This window comes from Nesoenas mayeri (genome assembly GCF_963082525.1).
Source record: "Nesoenas mayeri genome assembly, chromosome: 9".
Lineage (NCBI taxonomy): Eukaryota > Metazoa > Chordata > Aves > Columbiformes > Columbidae > Nesoenas > Nesoenas mayeri.
Genome location: NC_137557.1, coordinates 26,397,536 through 26,414,922, shown reverse-complemented (window position 1 = coordinate 26,414,922; position 17,387 = coordinate 26,397,536). Strand labels below are relative to the sequence as shown.

The 17,387-nt window shown below is 37.2% G+C and overlaps 1 protein-coding gene across 10 annotated transcripts in view; it reads left to right on the top strand.

Moving 5' to 3' along the window:
• The window catches only part of TRIP12 (thyroid hormone receptor interactor 12), a 78,068-nt gene extending 62,147 nt beyond the window's left edge, over positions 1–15,921 (top strand). For 8 of the 10 annotated variants that reach the window (XM_080349892.1, XM_080349894.1, XM_080349896.1 and 5 more), the window contains 16 exons: positions 579–751; positions 1,192–1,265; positions 1,371–1,570; positions 2,374–2,501; positions 2,770–2,921; positions 3,382–3,524; positions 4,416–4,572; positions 5,717–5,815; positions 6,362–6,476; positions 6,813–6,967; positions 7,462–7,626; positions 8,677–8,841; positions 11,429–11,542; positions 13,327–13,421; positions 13,627–13,730; positions 14,763–15,921. In XM_080349892.1, the coding sequence (XP_080206018.1) occupies positions 579–751; positions 1,192–1,265; positions 1,371–1,570; positions 2,374–2,501; positions 2,770–2,921; positions 3,382–3,524; positions 4,416–4,572; positions 5,717–5,815; positions 6,362–6,476; positions 6,813–6,967; positions 7,462–7,626; positions 8,677–8,841; positions 11,429–11,542; positions 13,327–13,421; positions 13,627–13,730; positions 14,763–14,959 (2,236 nt within the window). In that variant the 3' untranslated portion in view covers positions 14,960–15,921. The remainder of the gene's footprint in view (positions 1–578; positions 752–1,191; positions 1,266–1,370; positions 1,571–2,373; positions 2,502–2,769; positions 2,922–3,381; positions 3,525–4,415; positions 4,573–5,716; positions 5,816–6,361; positions 6,477–6,812; positions 6,968–7,461; positions 7,627–8,676; positions 8,842–11,428; positions 11,543–13,326; positions 13,422–13,626; positions 13,731–14,762) is intronic. The other 2 variants (XM_080349899.1, XM_080349893.1) reach the window with 1 other exon arrangement.
• The last annotated feature ends 1,466 nt before the right edge of the window (positions 15,922–17,387 follow it).

Genomic DNA, 17,387 nt, shown 5'->3' with positions numbered 1-17,387 from the left:
TCTTCCACTAGCACCTGGATGTAGAAGCAGCCCAAGATAAGAGGTTTGTGTATAAAAACAGCTAGCTGGAGTATTGATAGTTTGAGGTGGAACATATGTATAAGCTATACTTGACAAAAAAAACCAGTTTTCAGGTTGTCTCTTTAGGTCCTTATTAAAAAACCATATGAATAGCTACTTGCATTTTTCACCCCTAAATCTGATCCTTATTGCGCTGCAGGTAAATGCAGCTTTAAATCTTATGTGGCATCAGTGACCACTGAGCAGCTCCAGACCTCGGAGATGGTCAGTATAGGCCATACTGTAATTAGACCCCAGACTGGACTTGCTCTTAATCCATGTAGCTTTCATTGGAAACTGGATTTTGTCCAACTTGGATTTCAGTGTTCTTGTAGAACAGAGTTTTTAATCTGTTTATCTGTATCTTAATATTTTATTTCTGGAGAAATAGACTGAGAAATAATACTCAGAACAACTGAATTCTTAAATGCATGAATCAGCCTATTTTAATGCGTTTTTAAATGCAGTGTGGTTATTAGATTCTTTGTGTAGCAACTTTTTTCACAAATTATTTTGAGTTTTTCTCTTAACAGAGGATCCCAAGCTTTAAAATTCTTCAATACACATCAATTAAAATGCCAGCTGCAGAGACATCCAGATTGTGCTAATGTGAAACAGTGGAAAGGTGGACCTGTGAAGATTGATCCTCTGGCTTTGGTACAAGCCATCGAAAGATACCTTGTAGTTAGAGGTATATATATGTATATATTAAACAGTCACGTGTGTTTTACTTCTTGGGATAACCACTACTGTCAGTAGTGTGGAGTCTGTAATAACCTGTGAGGATTATACTGAAGGCAAATGGGAGGTACCTGTAAATGTATCTTGCTCACAGGGGTGGAGACTAAGGCTGCGGAGAACCTTCTCTTTTCTGGGCCAAACTTTTCCCTGTTGTAAACAGTTCAGTCTAAATACTAACAGAAGTGTAATCTAGTTGGACTGTCAAACTGGCTGTAACTTGGCATTTTTTTATGCCAGATGTGGATACTGAAATGTGTTCTAGTGTGTCTGAATGTTGCTTTTTTTAACTGATGTATTTTGGAGCCGTTTCTAATAGTGGAGTTAGAAAAAAGTACAAAAGCATTGCTACATTTCATGTAAAAACAAATGAGGATGTCTCTTTTGCCTCAGGCTATGGAAGAGTTAGAGAAGACGATGAGGATAGTGATGATGATGGGTCAGATGAAGAAATAGATGAATCTTTGGTAAGCTTTTGCTGTGGGGGTAAGGAAGGGAACAGCTTAAAAAAAAAAAAGCTAGCGATAAGTTTCCTTACTTGTGTGGTGTGTTTTGTTTTTGTTGTTGTTCAGGCTGCTCAATTCTTAAATTCAGGGAATGTGAGACACAGACTGCAGTTTTACATCGGAGATCACTTGCTGCCATACAATATGACTGTGTATCAAGCAGTTAGGCAGTACAGTTTGCAAGCTGAGGAGGAGAGGGAGTCTACAGATGATGAAAGCAACCCATTGGGAAGAGCTGGGATTTGGACAAAAACTCACACCATTTGGTAAGTTGGCAGGAGAAACTGAGGGACAACTCCAGTTTCCTAGATGTATATACATTAAGAAAATGGGAATATAGCTGTCTCTTTCACATGCCCCTCCAAATCTCTGAAGCTTTGATTTTCCTGATGTCCTTGAGATACTTAAATCTTAGTAGGAATTCATTGTTAGCTACTGCTGCTGAATGAGAAATGGAGAACCTTAAATGATACCTGCTAGACAGAGAGAAGTCATAGTGTTAGGTAACTAACAACAAACAGAGAATGTGTCTGCAGTCTACAAATAATGGTCAACTTCAAACTGGTTTCCGTAGTACTAATACATTGCTATGCAGCTACATGAATTCTGTGGCTATACTTTGCAAGGAGCAGGATTGACCTTTGACTGTGCCAAACTTTTTAACATTCAGCAGTGTCTTTTTCTTATACTTAAATGTGTTATGCAAAAAAAAAAAAACCCAAAACAAACCAGCAACAACCAGCCAAACAACTCCAAACAAAAAGTGCCACAACAACCACAAAAAACCTCAAACAAACCACTTCTTTTTTTGTCTATATCTTCTGTTTCTCTTCTTCCAGTTCATGGAGCCAGAGGGAGGGTCCCCATTTTTTCTCCCCCCATGACATACTTTGCTTCAGAGGCTTCAAAGGCTGGATGTTACCCAAATACATTGTTCTTGTCTTTCTGCTTTTAACTGTCATTCAAGTTAAATTCTGGCAGTCAAAGAACTAACACTTCTACAACTGCTTTTGATTCCATGTAAGTTAGTATTTTGCAAACATATTTTTAACTTCTAACTTCCTTTTAGGTACAAGCCAGTGCGAGAGGATGAAGATGGTAGTAAGGACTGTGTTGGTGGTAAAAGAGGAAGAGCACAAACTGCTCCCACAAAAACCTCTCCTAGAAATTCTAAAAAGCACGATGAATTGTGGCATGGTGAGTGTGTTACCTTGCTCATGTTAGATTTGTGAAGTTTCTGAAAGGATGGGGGAGAAGAGTCTTTAGGCACCGGAGTGTTTCTTTTAAAGCAAGCAGAATAGAAGAAAAGTAAGCATATATTAATGTGTGTATTAAGACTAAAAATATCTAACTCAACTGTTGTAGTTAACTGAATGCCATGACTATTGCTACCTACGCTCCTAATAATTAAATATTGGAAAGACTAATTGTTTTGTTTTAATAACATATTCTTTCTTCCTGCCAGATGGTGTATGCCCTTCAGTATTAAATCCTCTAGAAGTTTACCTCATATCTACTCCACCTGAAAACATAACATTTGAAGATCCCTCATTGGATGTTATTCTTCTTTTGAGAGTTTTACATGCTATCAGTCGATACTGGTATTACTTGTATGATGTGAGTAGAGCACTTTTTAAATCACTTTCATACTTGACACAGACAACTCTGTCCTGAAACAACTTAAAATAGTCTTCTTCCCTTGCCTGCTGCCCACCACCAAGACAGAATAATGCCAATACTATCATCTCCCCTACCTGTTTCTCTAACTTCTGGTAAAATGAAGGCTAGAAATTCTTACAGTCAATTATATTTCCTCTGTAGTGTGTAAAACACAGTTTTCTATGCTTTTTCCCTTCTGTACGTTCAAAGAGCAACGTTATTTCTGAAAATAAATTGAATAGTAAAAATCTACTCAGCCTTTCTTTCATGGCTTAGACTCTGTATGACCAAAGTGACAATGTTTTTTGTTCTTGTGATGACAAACAAATTGGAAGTATAAAAAGCCCTCTTAACAAAGGCATAATATTTCTTCTGACATTTCTTTAACTAGAAGTAACATAGTTTTTATTTATCACAGAATGCAATCTGCAAGGAGATAATTCCAACCTCAGAGTTTATCAACAGTAAACTGACAGCAAAAGCAAACAGGCAGCTTCAGGATCCTTTGGTAATTATGACAGGAAACATACCAACGTGGCTGACAGAACTTGGAAAAACATGGTACGAACGACTTACTGTATAGTGCCTCTCATTTGGGGTCCGCAGGTCACTTGGCTGGGCAGCCCGGGTGCATCATAGGTGACAGGGCTTTTGAAATGCTGGAGGAGAGTAAAATGTAGTCGCAGAACTCTTGCTGAGTTACACAGTGACACTTGGATAAATGTTTATACCTTTATTGCAAGTTTAAACTAAATATGGAGGGATAGACTAGCTGCAAAGTTTGGACTATTTTTTGCAGGAGTTTCTGAGCAATCTGAAGTTTTCTTATTGAAATGTAGTATGTGATTGTCCAGGTCATTTTTTTTTCTCCTGTTAAACTGCTTAATGGCATTTTCTTATACCGCTACATTCATCTTAACATATTCAATTTGGTCCACAGGAAAATATTTTTATAATTACTGATAAAATATTATGAATAATTTTTATAAAGGTGTTTTCATAGTACTTTGTAGTACTTTTTACAGAGCATAAGCTGTAAACCTTCTGCACTTGAAAGAAATCGGGGTTGGCATTTGTGAATTTTTTGAGCATGTTAATTGAAGCAACACTGACAATTGACTGGAAATACGTACTCAAGACAAACTATTTTCCTATATAAGCTTTGCATAGCCAAGGCTTTCAAGTATTTTGAGTTATTTTTCTGGAAGAGTTAGGAGTTTCTGGAATTTTTTGTAGCTCCTTTGTATATTAAATTCTACCTCTGGACTCCTGCTCATAAGCATTATGATGAAAACTAGTGTGTGTTCTGTAAGGCTTCCTTTGGAGGCTGCTTTCACCACAGTGTTCAATAAAGCACTAATTTCAGGCATACTACATCTGTTGTGTTTTAAACTAAACTATAGTCGTAGATGCTAGTTGGAACACAGCTAACTAATCCAATGCTCTTTACAGCCCGTTTTTCTTTCCATTTGATACCCGCCAAATGCTGTTTTATGTAACTGCTTTTGATCGTGATCGAGCCATGCAAAGACTACTGGATACTAATCCAGAAATCAATCAATCAGATTCTCAGGATAGCAGAGTGGCACCACGACTGGACAGGAAAAAAGTAGGTATACCTTGTTTAAAAATGGCATGAATGAACTGTTTACTTTTGTATTGTTTTTAAGAAGTTCATTGTGAGCAAAATTGATTTATAAAACTACAGGGTTTGGTAGTATACTGATGAAGGGTGAGGGTTTTTTTCATTTAAAAGCCTCTGAATAGAAAGCACGATGTTACTGGGTGTCTGCCAGCAGGTGGCAGAAGGGGCTTGAGGATGCTGCACCCGCTTCCTCACATCCTGCTTGATTTTGGAACCTTTGCATAATTCCTGAGACTGTACTCCAAGAGGTTACATTAGTGATATTTCCATATATTAGCTTGTATACTTCTGGTTTGCTTTATGTAGAATTTCAGAATAATTCAAGCAATAGTATTTAGACTTTTAAGTGTTACGTAAATAAACAAAAACATGGTCCTTGTATTCTGGGAGAGTATTAAATCTCCTGTCACAACATAATAAAACTAAGCTATGGCTGTTTTAAATTGAGGGAGTCTTGAGTGTCTGCCTTGAGACCGGAGAGACGCTACCTTAAACTAAGATCTGCTGCATAGTATAAATCTGCTGTATGATTTTGAATACCTGTGGGGAAAAAGGACGAGAGACATGAGAATCTACTTCAACTAGCCTATACCTTCCAACACTTAGGAATCCCAGTGCTGTTGTGTGTGTGGTCTTTTCTGTTCTTTTTTGTTGGATGTTTGTGTTTTGTTTTTTGAAACCTGCCACTTTCCCTACTAGACAATCTGTAAGGGCAGAGTATAAGATTGTTCCTTTAGGTTGCTGGACTTTTACATCTTAATTCTGTATTTTCTTCGCCACATATTAGTTTAAGGTATGTAGCATCACACGACAACACTGTCTGTTATAGTCCTCTGGCAAGGTTCTTGGCAGGAGTAGTGCCTGTTAGTTATACTGATACAAATGTAAGGCATTGGTTTTTCATTTTATGTCAAACACGTAATTCTGGTCAGTTTTCAAATAGAAGCAAGAATTATTTTATCAAAGTACAAGCTTACAAATTGTTGAACTGTGGAACTATTAGCATGGGGTGGAAAAACTTGCGTAACTTTTTTTTCCTGTTGTAACTGCCTTGGGACCTGGGACTTGCAGACATAATTTCACTACTTAAAACTTCTCTAATGTGTAGCGCACTGTGAACAGAGATGAGCTGTTGAAACAGGCAGAATCTGTGATGCAGGATCTAGGCAGTTCAAGAGCCATGTTGGAAATCCAGTATGAAAATGAAGTAAGTAATATCAATGCAGTCTAATTTAACCCCTTTTTACTGAAGATTAATTCAAAAAAGTTACAACTTTCATAGAATGGCTTGGTCAGAGTCTTGGTCTTTCCTATTGCTGGTGCCACAAAACTATCTATTAATTATCCCCAATCCACTGGTTGTGACTTTTACTTACTGGCAAAAACTTTCTGATCTACTGCTTTTCATAATCAGTCTTATTGTGCAGAGCACTTTTTTTTGTAACTCTAAAGAAACAGCTGTGTGCATATCTTCTATAATATGATCAATGGGTAGTTCATACTTTTATTCCACTATTATTCCCTCTGCTACGTGGTCTTCCCAAGCTGTTTCAGATGTATTGTAAATGTTGGCATAGTTAGGTTTGGTTCTCTAGATGCTTTTTATAATGCAGTTTCTGTAGAGCCAATAATGTACTATATTTCTCAGATTAAGAAAAGATTTGGTATTCAAACTGACCTAATGGACTCATTTACTTATCTCATTCCTCCTCCTCTCCCAACATCTTTCCTCCTTCCCTTCCTCCCGCTGAAGGTTGGCACAGGCCTGGGCCCCACACTAGAGTTCTATGCACTTGTATCTCAGGAACTACAGAGAGCAGACCTAGGCCTTTGGAGGGGAGAAGAAGTGACTTTAGCCAATCCAAAAGGTAAATGTTGTACTATCTTAACTATTGATATTGATCCAATATTAAGTAGATTGTTAAGTTGACTTTAATTATGTGAATGGCTTTGACTGAAAGAGTACCTCAGTTTGGGGTCAGATAACGTAACTCATAATAGTGTGTGATTATCCTAGTGTTTGTGCTGGTATGTGTGTAGTGGTGTGGGTGTGTGTTCTTGTTTTGTTTGTAGTTTTGTTGGGTTTTTTTTAATTTTATAAGAAGCTTACACTGTGTTTATCTGATAGCTGCTTTCAAACTTGCATGTGGAATGAAACTAGCCATGTATGTATTGAACTCTTTGTATTCTTTCTTCTTCAACAGGAAACCAGGAAGGTACCAAGTACATCCATAACCTTCAGGGCCTTTTTGCACTTCCTTTTGGTAGAACAGCCAAGCCAGCTCACATTGCAAAAGTTAAAATGAAGTTCCGCTTCCTAGGAAAACTAATGGCCAAGGCCATTATGGATTTTAGACTGGTGAGGATAAAATGGAAAATGTAATTCTGAAGGGTTAAGTGAAAATTCTAGTTCTGGCTCTAGGGAAAAGTAGCATTGGAATTATTTTCAGCTCTAGCAGTTTGGACAGGGTGACTGGAGATGCAGCTGAGCTTTTGAGGTGGAAGGGGTAGTGTATGCTGAAGATCTTTTCAGTGGCTTTTGAGACCATAGTGAAAACAGTAAACGCCATTGCCTGCTATGATTTGCAATCTCTCTCCGATCTTTTGAGATAATTTTGGGCTTATTATTATACCAGCTGCTAGCTTGCTGGTTGCTCTAATGGATACGCACTAGTCAGTCAGTTGGCTTTCTCAACTGTAAATTTCTCAGGTAAAAATGCTCAGACGTGATGTTTTGGTGTGTGCCAGAACTATGAAATAGTAAATAGTGTTCTGGTTCTAGTGAAAAGATAAAATAGCAAAAGATACACTTTTGGAAGGTGGTTCAATACTAATCAAAATTTTGATTTCCAGGTGGACCTTCCTCTTGGACTTCCTTTTTATAAGTGGATGTTACGACAGGAAACTTCCTTGACATCACATGACTTGTTCAGTATTGATCCAGTAGTAGCCAAATCAATATATCACCTTGAAGATATTGTAAGACAAAAGAAAAGACTTGAACAGGACAAAACACAGGTGGGAAAGTAACCTTAAGAATGGAAGAGTGCGTCTTTGCACATGCTTGGATTTTATGAAGCATCTGTAATTGAGTGTGTATGATAATGCTTAATAGTGACAGTGACTTCATGCTAATAAGTCATTTTAAAGTTATTAAATAATTGGCTAGTGATTGTAACAGTCTTTTTGTAATGTAGACTCTAACATTAGAAATTTATTACGGGATTCTTCTGTGTGCTTAAACACAGGCTAGAAGTGGCTAAAATTAACGCGTGTTTGAGTAAGGTAACTTCTTTTCGGGCCACTTTGAAAAGACTGACCGACTTGAATGTCAGAGGAAAAATTTATATTAAAAAAAATAATATATATATATATGTATATATAAAAACATTCAAAAGTCTTGGCTTTTTTTATTAGTTGGTTTAGTAAAATTTTCAGGTCTTCTATAGGAGTGCCGTTTGTGTGTTTTTTGTGTTTATGTAGAACTGCTATAAACTGGCTTCATATGTGAGCATACAGGTCCTTTCATAGATACAGAAGAATCTTCATTTTTCAATCTTAGCTACACTTAGCTAAAAATAATACCGTTCACTGTCACTGAGTAGTGATGAAAGGTCTTTGGCATTCATGCTCTTTCTGGCGTCCTGATTTATACTCTTAATACATCTGCTTTGTTATTAGTGAAGTTATTGCAAGCTCATCGGCCTTTTTTCTTTACCTTACTGTCTCACTCTCTCTCCTTGGTCGCTGCTTTTAATTTCCCAATAAGTCAGTGGCAAACAAAAACATAAAGCAAGAAAAGTGCTTTAAACTGATATATAACATAAACAAATTTATATGAGAATGTACTCCGATATCAAGTGGCAGATTTCAACAACGCAAAAACTGCAAGTACTTTTGCACCAACCTAATGTGAAAAATATAGAAGGAAGGCAAAGAGTGCTGTAACAGTATTAATAGTGATATTCTTATAGAAATGTTTAGTCAAAACTGCTTTAGAAGTAATAACTTTTGGGTAGGTTAATGTGAATGAGTTGTTCTCACTGGTTTTCACTTACAACTTTTCAGACCAAAGAAAGTCTACAGTATGCATTGGAGGCTCTGACAATGAACGGCTGCTCAGTGGAAGATCTGGGGCTGGACTTCACGCTTCCTGGGTTTCCTAATATAGAACTGAAAAAAGGGGGAAAAGATACACCGGTCACCATCCACAATTTAGAGGAGTATCTCCGAGTATGTAAAAGCAAAGCTAGGCCTAAAACTTCATTCTTTCTCACCTTGCTCCCAAGTAGCTTCCATGTATATTTCAGTTTATTCTCGTGAACTGGGCACAGCAGTAATTTTCTTACTGATTGGTTCTGTTCTGTACTACTTCATTACTACAGAAGAACTGTTGGGATCCTCGTCAGTGCACCTGACTTGAAAATTTTATACTGCAAAACAGTCTGCTTTATACATAACAAAGTCATCAGAAGTATGGGTTTTTTTATAACAAGTGTTGTAGTGAGGTATTTTGAGCTGTGGACTTTGAAAAATGCATTAAAAGATCCCACATTTGGGTACAGTAATTAATTTGTTTACAATAGTGGGTCAGCACCCACACTTCAGTGGGCTTTGAACTGCTGTAATAATAGTGATGTTTTCTAGAGTCAGACTTAAGAAAACATCAGCTGAGTTTCAAGTCAAAACCCAAAAAAAACTTCACAGAAGCAAACAAAATCCCAAACCATAAGAAAGGTAGGTAAGGAACAGAGTGCGTTAATAAGTTGACAGTACACCTGTGTATTGATTTATTCTTGTCAGAAGGGACAGAAAACCTAGAAAAACAACAAGGCAATAGTGCTGAACAAAGTTAGGAAACTTTCTCTGTAAGAAAGTGTTAAAGGTAAAAGGTTAAAAACAGTCTGGAAAAGAGATGAGGAAAGGAAGGAAGAATGCAATATTATCACATGAAGTCATGAGTGGGATGGAGGTAAGAATGATTGATTTCATCATGAAAAAGCCATTATTCCAATTCCTAACCTTCTGACAGGTTAGTCTGCTGCCAGTTTCACTCTGAAGACTCTTAAGATTTCAAGCACTGATAAGCAACATATCTGTGTCATTAGAAATTATTCAGAAAGGGGCCTGTAAGCTCCTGGATATCAACTGAGAACTTTGCGGAGTTATTCCATAGTCAGCCTCACTTGCTCTTCATCTTCCAGATTCAAGCTGTTATGCATATATCCAGTTCTCATATTTTTATTTGCTGAAAGCAAATTCTGCTAGTCAGGAGTTACTTATAAAATTAGACTGTTTGCAGACTTATAGATGGGCAATGCCAACAATCATGGTTTGTTATAAACAGCATTTCTAGTCTCTGTTTACTGAGGAAAGCTGAGCAAGGTTGCTTTCAAGTCTGGTTTTTGTACAGTTTGGCAGTCAGTTTGTTGTTTTTCTTCTAGGTAACATGTATCAGGTGTCTGATATGCTGAGAAAGGCTTGCAGACATCTTAGGTGTCCTGTAGTTGTTCTATTGCAGGCCTCTGGTGGTGTAAAGGAAAAGCAGATCACTGCAGAAAGCTTGCTTTCCTCTTATTTCTAAACAGCTTTTGGGACTGTTTTCTTTTAAGGATACCTGTGCAGTTTTTCTGTCCTTGTCTTAATATTCCTGCCTTATAGAGAAGATTTTAAACTAGATCTCAGTGATTAGCAGTACAGACTTGATGTCAAGGAAATGGAAAACATTTCAGAGAGAAAATTAGTGTCTTCTGTATCACAAGTCTGATGAATTGCAAATTAGAAATAGTGTATTTAATTTATCAGGTAGCCTGTACAGTTCCCTGTGGGTCAGCTGCCCTGCTCTTGGAAATGGCATTTTCATTAAAATCTTGTGTGTGCATTGCCATTAAAAGTAGTTTATAAAGCTAGAATATTCTCCTGTTACTCTTCATGCCTCTCCTGCAGGCATGTCATTCCATTCTCCTCCTCCCTTTCTTTACCCAAGGATGGTTCCTATGGGAGTTATCTTTGTCAGGAAGTAGAACTATTTCAGCTACCAGTAAAATGAAAGACATTCCTTCCTCTCCCCTTCCCCCCTGTACTATAAAGAATGAGGCTGGCTTCATTCTAAATTAGTGGACAAAAAGTTTCTAGAGTGCAGGTTTTTTACCGAACAACTTGATCTCCTCTTAGAATCCACAAGAATACACTGGAGTTTATTTTGCTACGTGCTTCTGGTCATAAAAAATAATCACAATTCTAAGTCAGCCACTCTGCTGCTAGAATAGCCACAGAATACTGTGTCACAGAATGCAGTAGAACAGCCTTCGGTGCTGCTGGTGCTTACCAGCCTGCTCTTCAGTATTGCGACCTGACTTGTGAAAGCCAGGGGTATGTATCCTACCTGAAATTCAATGCCTGACCTTTTTGTAGTAAAGCTTATCAACAGATCCCAATAGGCTTTAGAGAGCTTTCCGGACCAAGTAACTCTTCAGTTACTGGGGCAGGGTTAAATACTTGCTTCAGGAGTCCAGCAGTATCAGTGAGGTTTTTAATCATTTTCAGATGCATCCTTAGATGTAGAATAAAATTCTGTGTTGCATTGCAGCCGCAGTGCCCTTGCACACATGCAGCAGTGTCAGCTCACGAATTCAGGCAGAACAAGGCAACGCTGTAGAGCAGCTCCGTGTATCTAAGTTAAGTTCAAACTCTGCCACAAATTCAGTGAGCATATGATTGGGTTTCTGTAGAACTTTTTCTGCAGCTGTAGTCTTTGGTACAGTAGTTATCATTCCAGGCTTCCTTTGTTCAAATGACTTCTTTTTTTTTTTCCCTGCAGTTGGTTATATTTTGGGCACTGAATGAAGGTGTTGCCAGACAGTTTGACTCATTCAGAGATGGATTTGAATCGGTCTTCCCCCTCAGTCATCTTCAGTACTTCTATCCTGAGGAGGTTGGTAAACCTGTTTTTGCTGATGCTTTTATAACCTTGTATCTATATGTATGGACAGTGTGAACCTGTGTGTGCACTGATGTACTGCAGTTGTGACAGAGTCTGATTGCATTTCTGATGCATGTTAGTAAAGCTTGGTGTCCTTTAAACTGCATACTTAAATGTTAAAGATTTCTGTGTTGGTCATTTATTTGATGCTTTTATTATGAACAGCTCTGTTTTCTTTGCAATTGAGTGTATCGAGCTTTTCTGAAAAAAGTTCTTAAATCTATATATGCAGGCTCTCCATATTAGCATGGATACTTTAATTAAATTCCTTGTATTGCAGTACCTCTTAATAGCTGTAGATATGGATGCTACCTGGATGGATGTTCTCTGTGGTTTTCTTTTGTTTGTTTGTTTTAAAAGAGTAATTGGCTTTTTAATAAAGCTTTAGACAGTAAGAGAAGATCAGCTGAGGTGGTAAAGAATAAGGATACTTTATCTTGCCTTGTTGTCACCACCTACCATATCAATTTCCTTGTGGAATTCTTGCAGCCTTAATTTTGTCTCAATTCAGTCCACTTATGATTGTATGGACTAGAAGAGTCAATGTTTTATTACCTGGCCTTTAGGGAGTTTATTTGAAAACTCTGCTTTGAAGGGTTTGTTTCCACCTTGACTTGATGAAATGTTGTGCATGCTCTGAAGCAGTGTGTTAGCCAAGTTATTTTTGTTCGTTCTTGGTGCTTTGCAGTGTAAGAGTCTCTTAAAGCTGCTCATAGTGATTCTTCTTTGTGGCTCTCTGGTACTACTTTCAAAGAGTAACACCACTTTTGTTTCTGCAAATTTAGGACTAGTAAAAATGGCACATCATTTTAGTTTCTGCGGTGTTCTACCCAAACTTGTCCATTTTTTAGTATATGCGCTGCTGTTCTTCTGTTTTGTTTGGCATGGTTTCATGCTTGATTCTTCTTGGAAGTTTTAAAATATGGACACTAGTATATTGTTAATCTACTGTCAATCAAAATTCAGCTATAGGAGTAGTGTGAGATGTAAGATACCCTTTCCTTAATCAGATAAACATGCGTGATCTTGTGTTCTGTTGCTGGTAACCATCCAGCCATTTGAACCTTTCTTAGAAACCATTCCTAAACTATTATGAAGAACATGTAGAATTCTTCATGAACAGAACAGCTAGGTGTGTCAAACCTCTGGTGTTATTGAGACTGGAGCTTTACAACTCCTTGTGTATCCTAGAAGGATGTCTGTAGAAACTTTTAATGTTTTGGCTGTAGCCTGTCTTCTCTGCTTGCCCAAGTGCATAGAAAGAATGGGCAAAATAACTGAAGTACAAAACTGCTGTTTGACAGATTCATCTCTGTCTAATGATTGTGGGGTTTTTTTCTTCTGTAGAAGAGCTCAGAGTTCTAAAAAGCAAGTGTAAGCACTCTAATTCTTCCCATGACTAGATTGCTTTGAAATGGTGAGACTTTGAAAAAGTTAAGGCGTTTCGGGTTCTCAGTGTAAATTGCTTATTTGGACTGTCTCTGTTCTAAGACGTATGTTCAGCATCTCATGTGGCAGCGGATTGTATGCAAAGGTGGATTCTGCAAATGAGGCTGTCACTGGGATGAAGTTGTTGCCTTCAAGGAATTTGGGAGGATTGCTTGGGGTGACTGAGGTGGTTTTCAGCCAGCCATTCCAGAAAGTGGAATGCTGGAATGGTAGTTGGAACTGACAGTACTTACCCTACTTCAAGTTCTAAAGGGGAAAATTTCCATCCTTGTTTTTTAATTCTATAGTTGGAGCAGCTCTTGTGCGGCAGTAAAACGGACACTTGGGATGCAAAGACTTTAATGGAGTGTTGCAGGCCAGACCACGGTTATACACATGACAGGTAATATGGTGTTGGTCTTTTTAAAAATAAATCAATAGTAGCACTAGAAAATCTGTATTTAAATAATCTTGATATACAGTTAATCAATCTAAAAGAATATGAGACGTATTTGAAAATATTCCTACTGTACTGAATATTAATCTGATGCAATTATTTCAACTAGAAACAAAATAGTAATAGCTGGTGCTTTTTTTCCCCTCTGTAGTCGCGCAGTGAAGTATCTCTTTGAAATTCTCAGTAGCTTTGACAGTGAGCAGCAGAGACTGTTTCTTCAGTTTGTGACGGGCAGCCCCAGACTGCCTGTAGGAGGTACATTTTGTTTTATTGCATGTTGCTATATATGAAATCAGTATTATTAATGCATTTCAGAATAAATGGATTATTTCAGTATAGGAACAAATTACTTATCTGTGTATTTTACAGGTTCATGCTTGTTTGATATCTCTAGTTTCAGAAGTAGCTGGGTAGACTTCAGGTAGAATTCTCAGTCTTTGTGTTAATCCCATGACGTGCATTCATTCAGTCAGCTCTCTCCAGGCAAAAAAACGTTCAAAATTTAAACAAAAGTGAAAACCCTTAATACTGTATTCTAGAGGTGCATTCATTTATGACAACAACAAAATGATGTGTTCCTACCTGGAAACAGTTGTGTGGGTTTTGTTTTGTTTTCTAGAAAAAAGACAATACTAGTGTAGTGATAAAATTTAATTTCTCCCTGTTTTGGATTTCAGAATTAGATGAGAGGCAGAGAGGAGAACTGAGGAATTTGCCGTCTTTGCTAGGGACCATTATAGAACATACATTTTACTATATTCACAGCTGAACACTTTGCAAATAAAAATTGAATTTATGTGTTCAATTACTTATATCCTTTGGGCTTTGAGACTTCTTTTTTGTTAAAAAATGACTTTCTTATAAAGAGTTGATTCTTTAAAAAAAAAAAAGAGCTCTTTTGCAGAGATGGTACAGAGAGGATTGAGGGTTAGGAGAACAAAAAGCTGGAGTAAAGGTACAACTGTCATAGATTATTTCTGAGAATCTTAGAAAATGTATATGAAACCAACAAGCTTAAAAATATTGTGATTGGGATAGTATTTAACACCTTCAGAACACCAGTTTGAAAGTAGATGTGTCTAGCTTATGTTTTTTTAATCATGTTAGAAAAGTAATCTACAGAAGGGATTTTAGGTATTTTTAAGCTTGCTACATGACCTTATAAAGTAATATTCTAAACTTTTAAAAACTGAGATTAAGCTGCCGGTTATGAGATGCATGCTTCTGTCACTGTTAGGTGTTTTCAATAGGAACAACCTTATTCTGAATGTCTTTTCTCCTTGATAGGATTTCGAAGTTTGAATCCTCCGTTGACAATTGTACGCAAGACATTTGAGTCTACAGAGAATCCAGATGATTTCTTGCCCTCAGTAATGACTTGTGTGAACTATCTCAAATTGCCGGACTATTCAACTATTGAGATAATGCGTGAAAAACTGTTGATAGCTGCAAGAGAAGGGCAGCAGTCATTCCATCTTTCCTGATCACAATGAAAAATGCAATGTCTGCCTGTTACAGCAAAAGAAAAACTCATGATTCTTTTCTAACTATATCACCCGAGTCAAGGAAACGTGTTACGCCTTCTTGTTGTAGAAAAACGGCTTGCAGATTAAAAACAAAGACACTTGGTTGATATTCATTAAAGGCCCCTGTGGACTTAAAGTGATCAGGCCCTAAAAGTTGTTGTGACAAGGTTTCTTTAGCAAGTTCTTGTTTAAATTATCATTTATTTGATGAGTGAAGTTTTTAACTTGCTTTGCTGTGTGAAATTTAAAAAGGGATGTTTTTCCAGGCTGGAACAATAAATGTCGCTGTGCAGTTTAATACTGGGCTGTGTGTATCCATCTAGCTAAGTCTGAAGTTTTTCCTCCAAAGACAACTTTTGTACATAAGTACAGAAATTAAAAGACACCATGTATTTGACAAACCTAGTTTAGTAGACTAGTTCTGTGTACCCTCACCTGCCTCTAATTTTGCTCATCCTCATGGATTGTCTGATGTGCAATTCACTTGGTTCTTTTTGTGTGCAACATTCAACAATTGTTATGTTTTGGTTAGCATGGGCATTTAACTGCTCCGTGCCTCTTTCTCTGATTAAGATAATTTAAATTTTACTGAAATCAAATATATATTGTCAATATAATTCAGCCTTTGTAACTAGGTAGAACTTTTCTTATAGCATAGTTTTACTGTAGTGCTAGGATATAATGGCGACAGCCTTTACCAGTCAATGCTCTAGAGCTGTTTACACAGTGATTCAGGCAGCAAAAGCCTCTTACTAGAGGCTGGGGAGAATTCTTTCTTTCATGTAGTTGAAGTCCAAGAGCTTGGGCTGGCCGGTGTGTATTATGGTAAGGCCAGAGCATTTCGAATTGATGTAAAGTTTTTTAAAAGACAAATTAGTTGTTTCATTCCCTGTTTGAGTAAAGAGTTTTCTTGTTCTTGACCTAAGTTCCTGCTTACTTTTGTAGGTTTTTCTTTTTTCCCCTGCCCCCAGCACTAGCTTCGAACAAACAGTTCAGCCTTTGTCTTTTGACACAGATAAAGCACCTGTAAGCAATGCTCTGTCCAACTGTTTTATGTGCTGATTTCTCAAATCTGCAATAATTTACTTCATCAGGTTAATGTTTTTACCTGAATATAAATAAAAAAGTTTGCTTCACCTTTTTGTTCATAGTTTTGTACTGTATGCATAAAGTTCAATTGTGTAAATTGCTGTAATGCAAGTAAATCATCCTAAAATCTACTTGGCTAACAGCCTGCAACTTGTGGATGATTTACTGCTAAAATGAGACCTTTTAAGACCTCCAGCTTAGAGGGCAATTTTTTCTTTCTACGGGTTCAAAAAAAAAGGACGATTACAAATATTCCTGAGATGTACCTGCTATAGTTCATCTCTCTGAAAACATGATAGTTACTTTCTTTTATTCAACTTTGAGAAATCAAAATTCATTTCAGTGCTTAGAAATTGTTAAATTCTGGCTCATCAGGCTAGTTTTTTCCCTAACCTAACAATAACAAGTTTTCTTTTATCTAGCTGAAGAACTTGTACTTCCAGACTCTATATTTCAGTACCTGTGATGGACATTCTTCCAGTGAACATGCACAGAATTACATGTGGTTGCTCATACCAGTGCCACTGAAATGTAACGCAGATCTGTCATGAGCATGAGTAGAATGTGAAATCCTTGCACAAAGAACCTGGTAACTGAACAGTTTCTACTACCGTATTAAAACTGAAAGAAGGCGCTTCCCACTGTACATATAATAATGGTAGCGCACAGTGCGACATCATTTTTATAAAACTTCAAGGCAGTGTTTAAACTATGGACTGGTGTTTAAATTGTTCTGATAACTTGATCAAACTGAGCACAAAAAAGTGTTTATAGTGTGTGGATAGCAATTTGTTCATTTTTAAGGTTCTATATTTTAAAAAAACTGACTTGTGTAAAAAAAAAAAAAAAGAAAAAAGAAAAAAGCTAATATTTTGCATTAAAATATCATGTGTATTGATATTTTTTTTACCCATGTTGTCTCCCTCTAGAATCTGGCTTTCACTGACTTAGAAATTTCGAGGAGTTTTCAGGTTGGATATATAGCCATTGTGTGATGCTCTTTCAGTGGGAAAATAAGTTATTGGTTACCTGTTGAAAAAAGGAAGGAAAAACCCAAGTACCCGTGGTGATAATTGCCTTTTTTTTCTTGATGCTGTTGTTTTCAGCAGAGACCAAGGATATAGATGGCATGAGAAGTGAATTGAAACCCTTATTGGTGACACTTTTTTGTTTCCTAACAAGGGCAGCTTTTACTGTATTAGAAGAGCAGTCTGGCTTAAAAGGTGAAGACAGTAAATCATAAAAATGACTTGAAGAGTCACAGCTCACATGACTGCAACACCTGCCTGTGAACAGC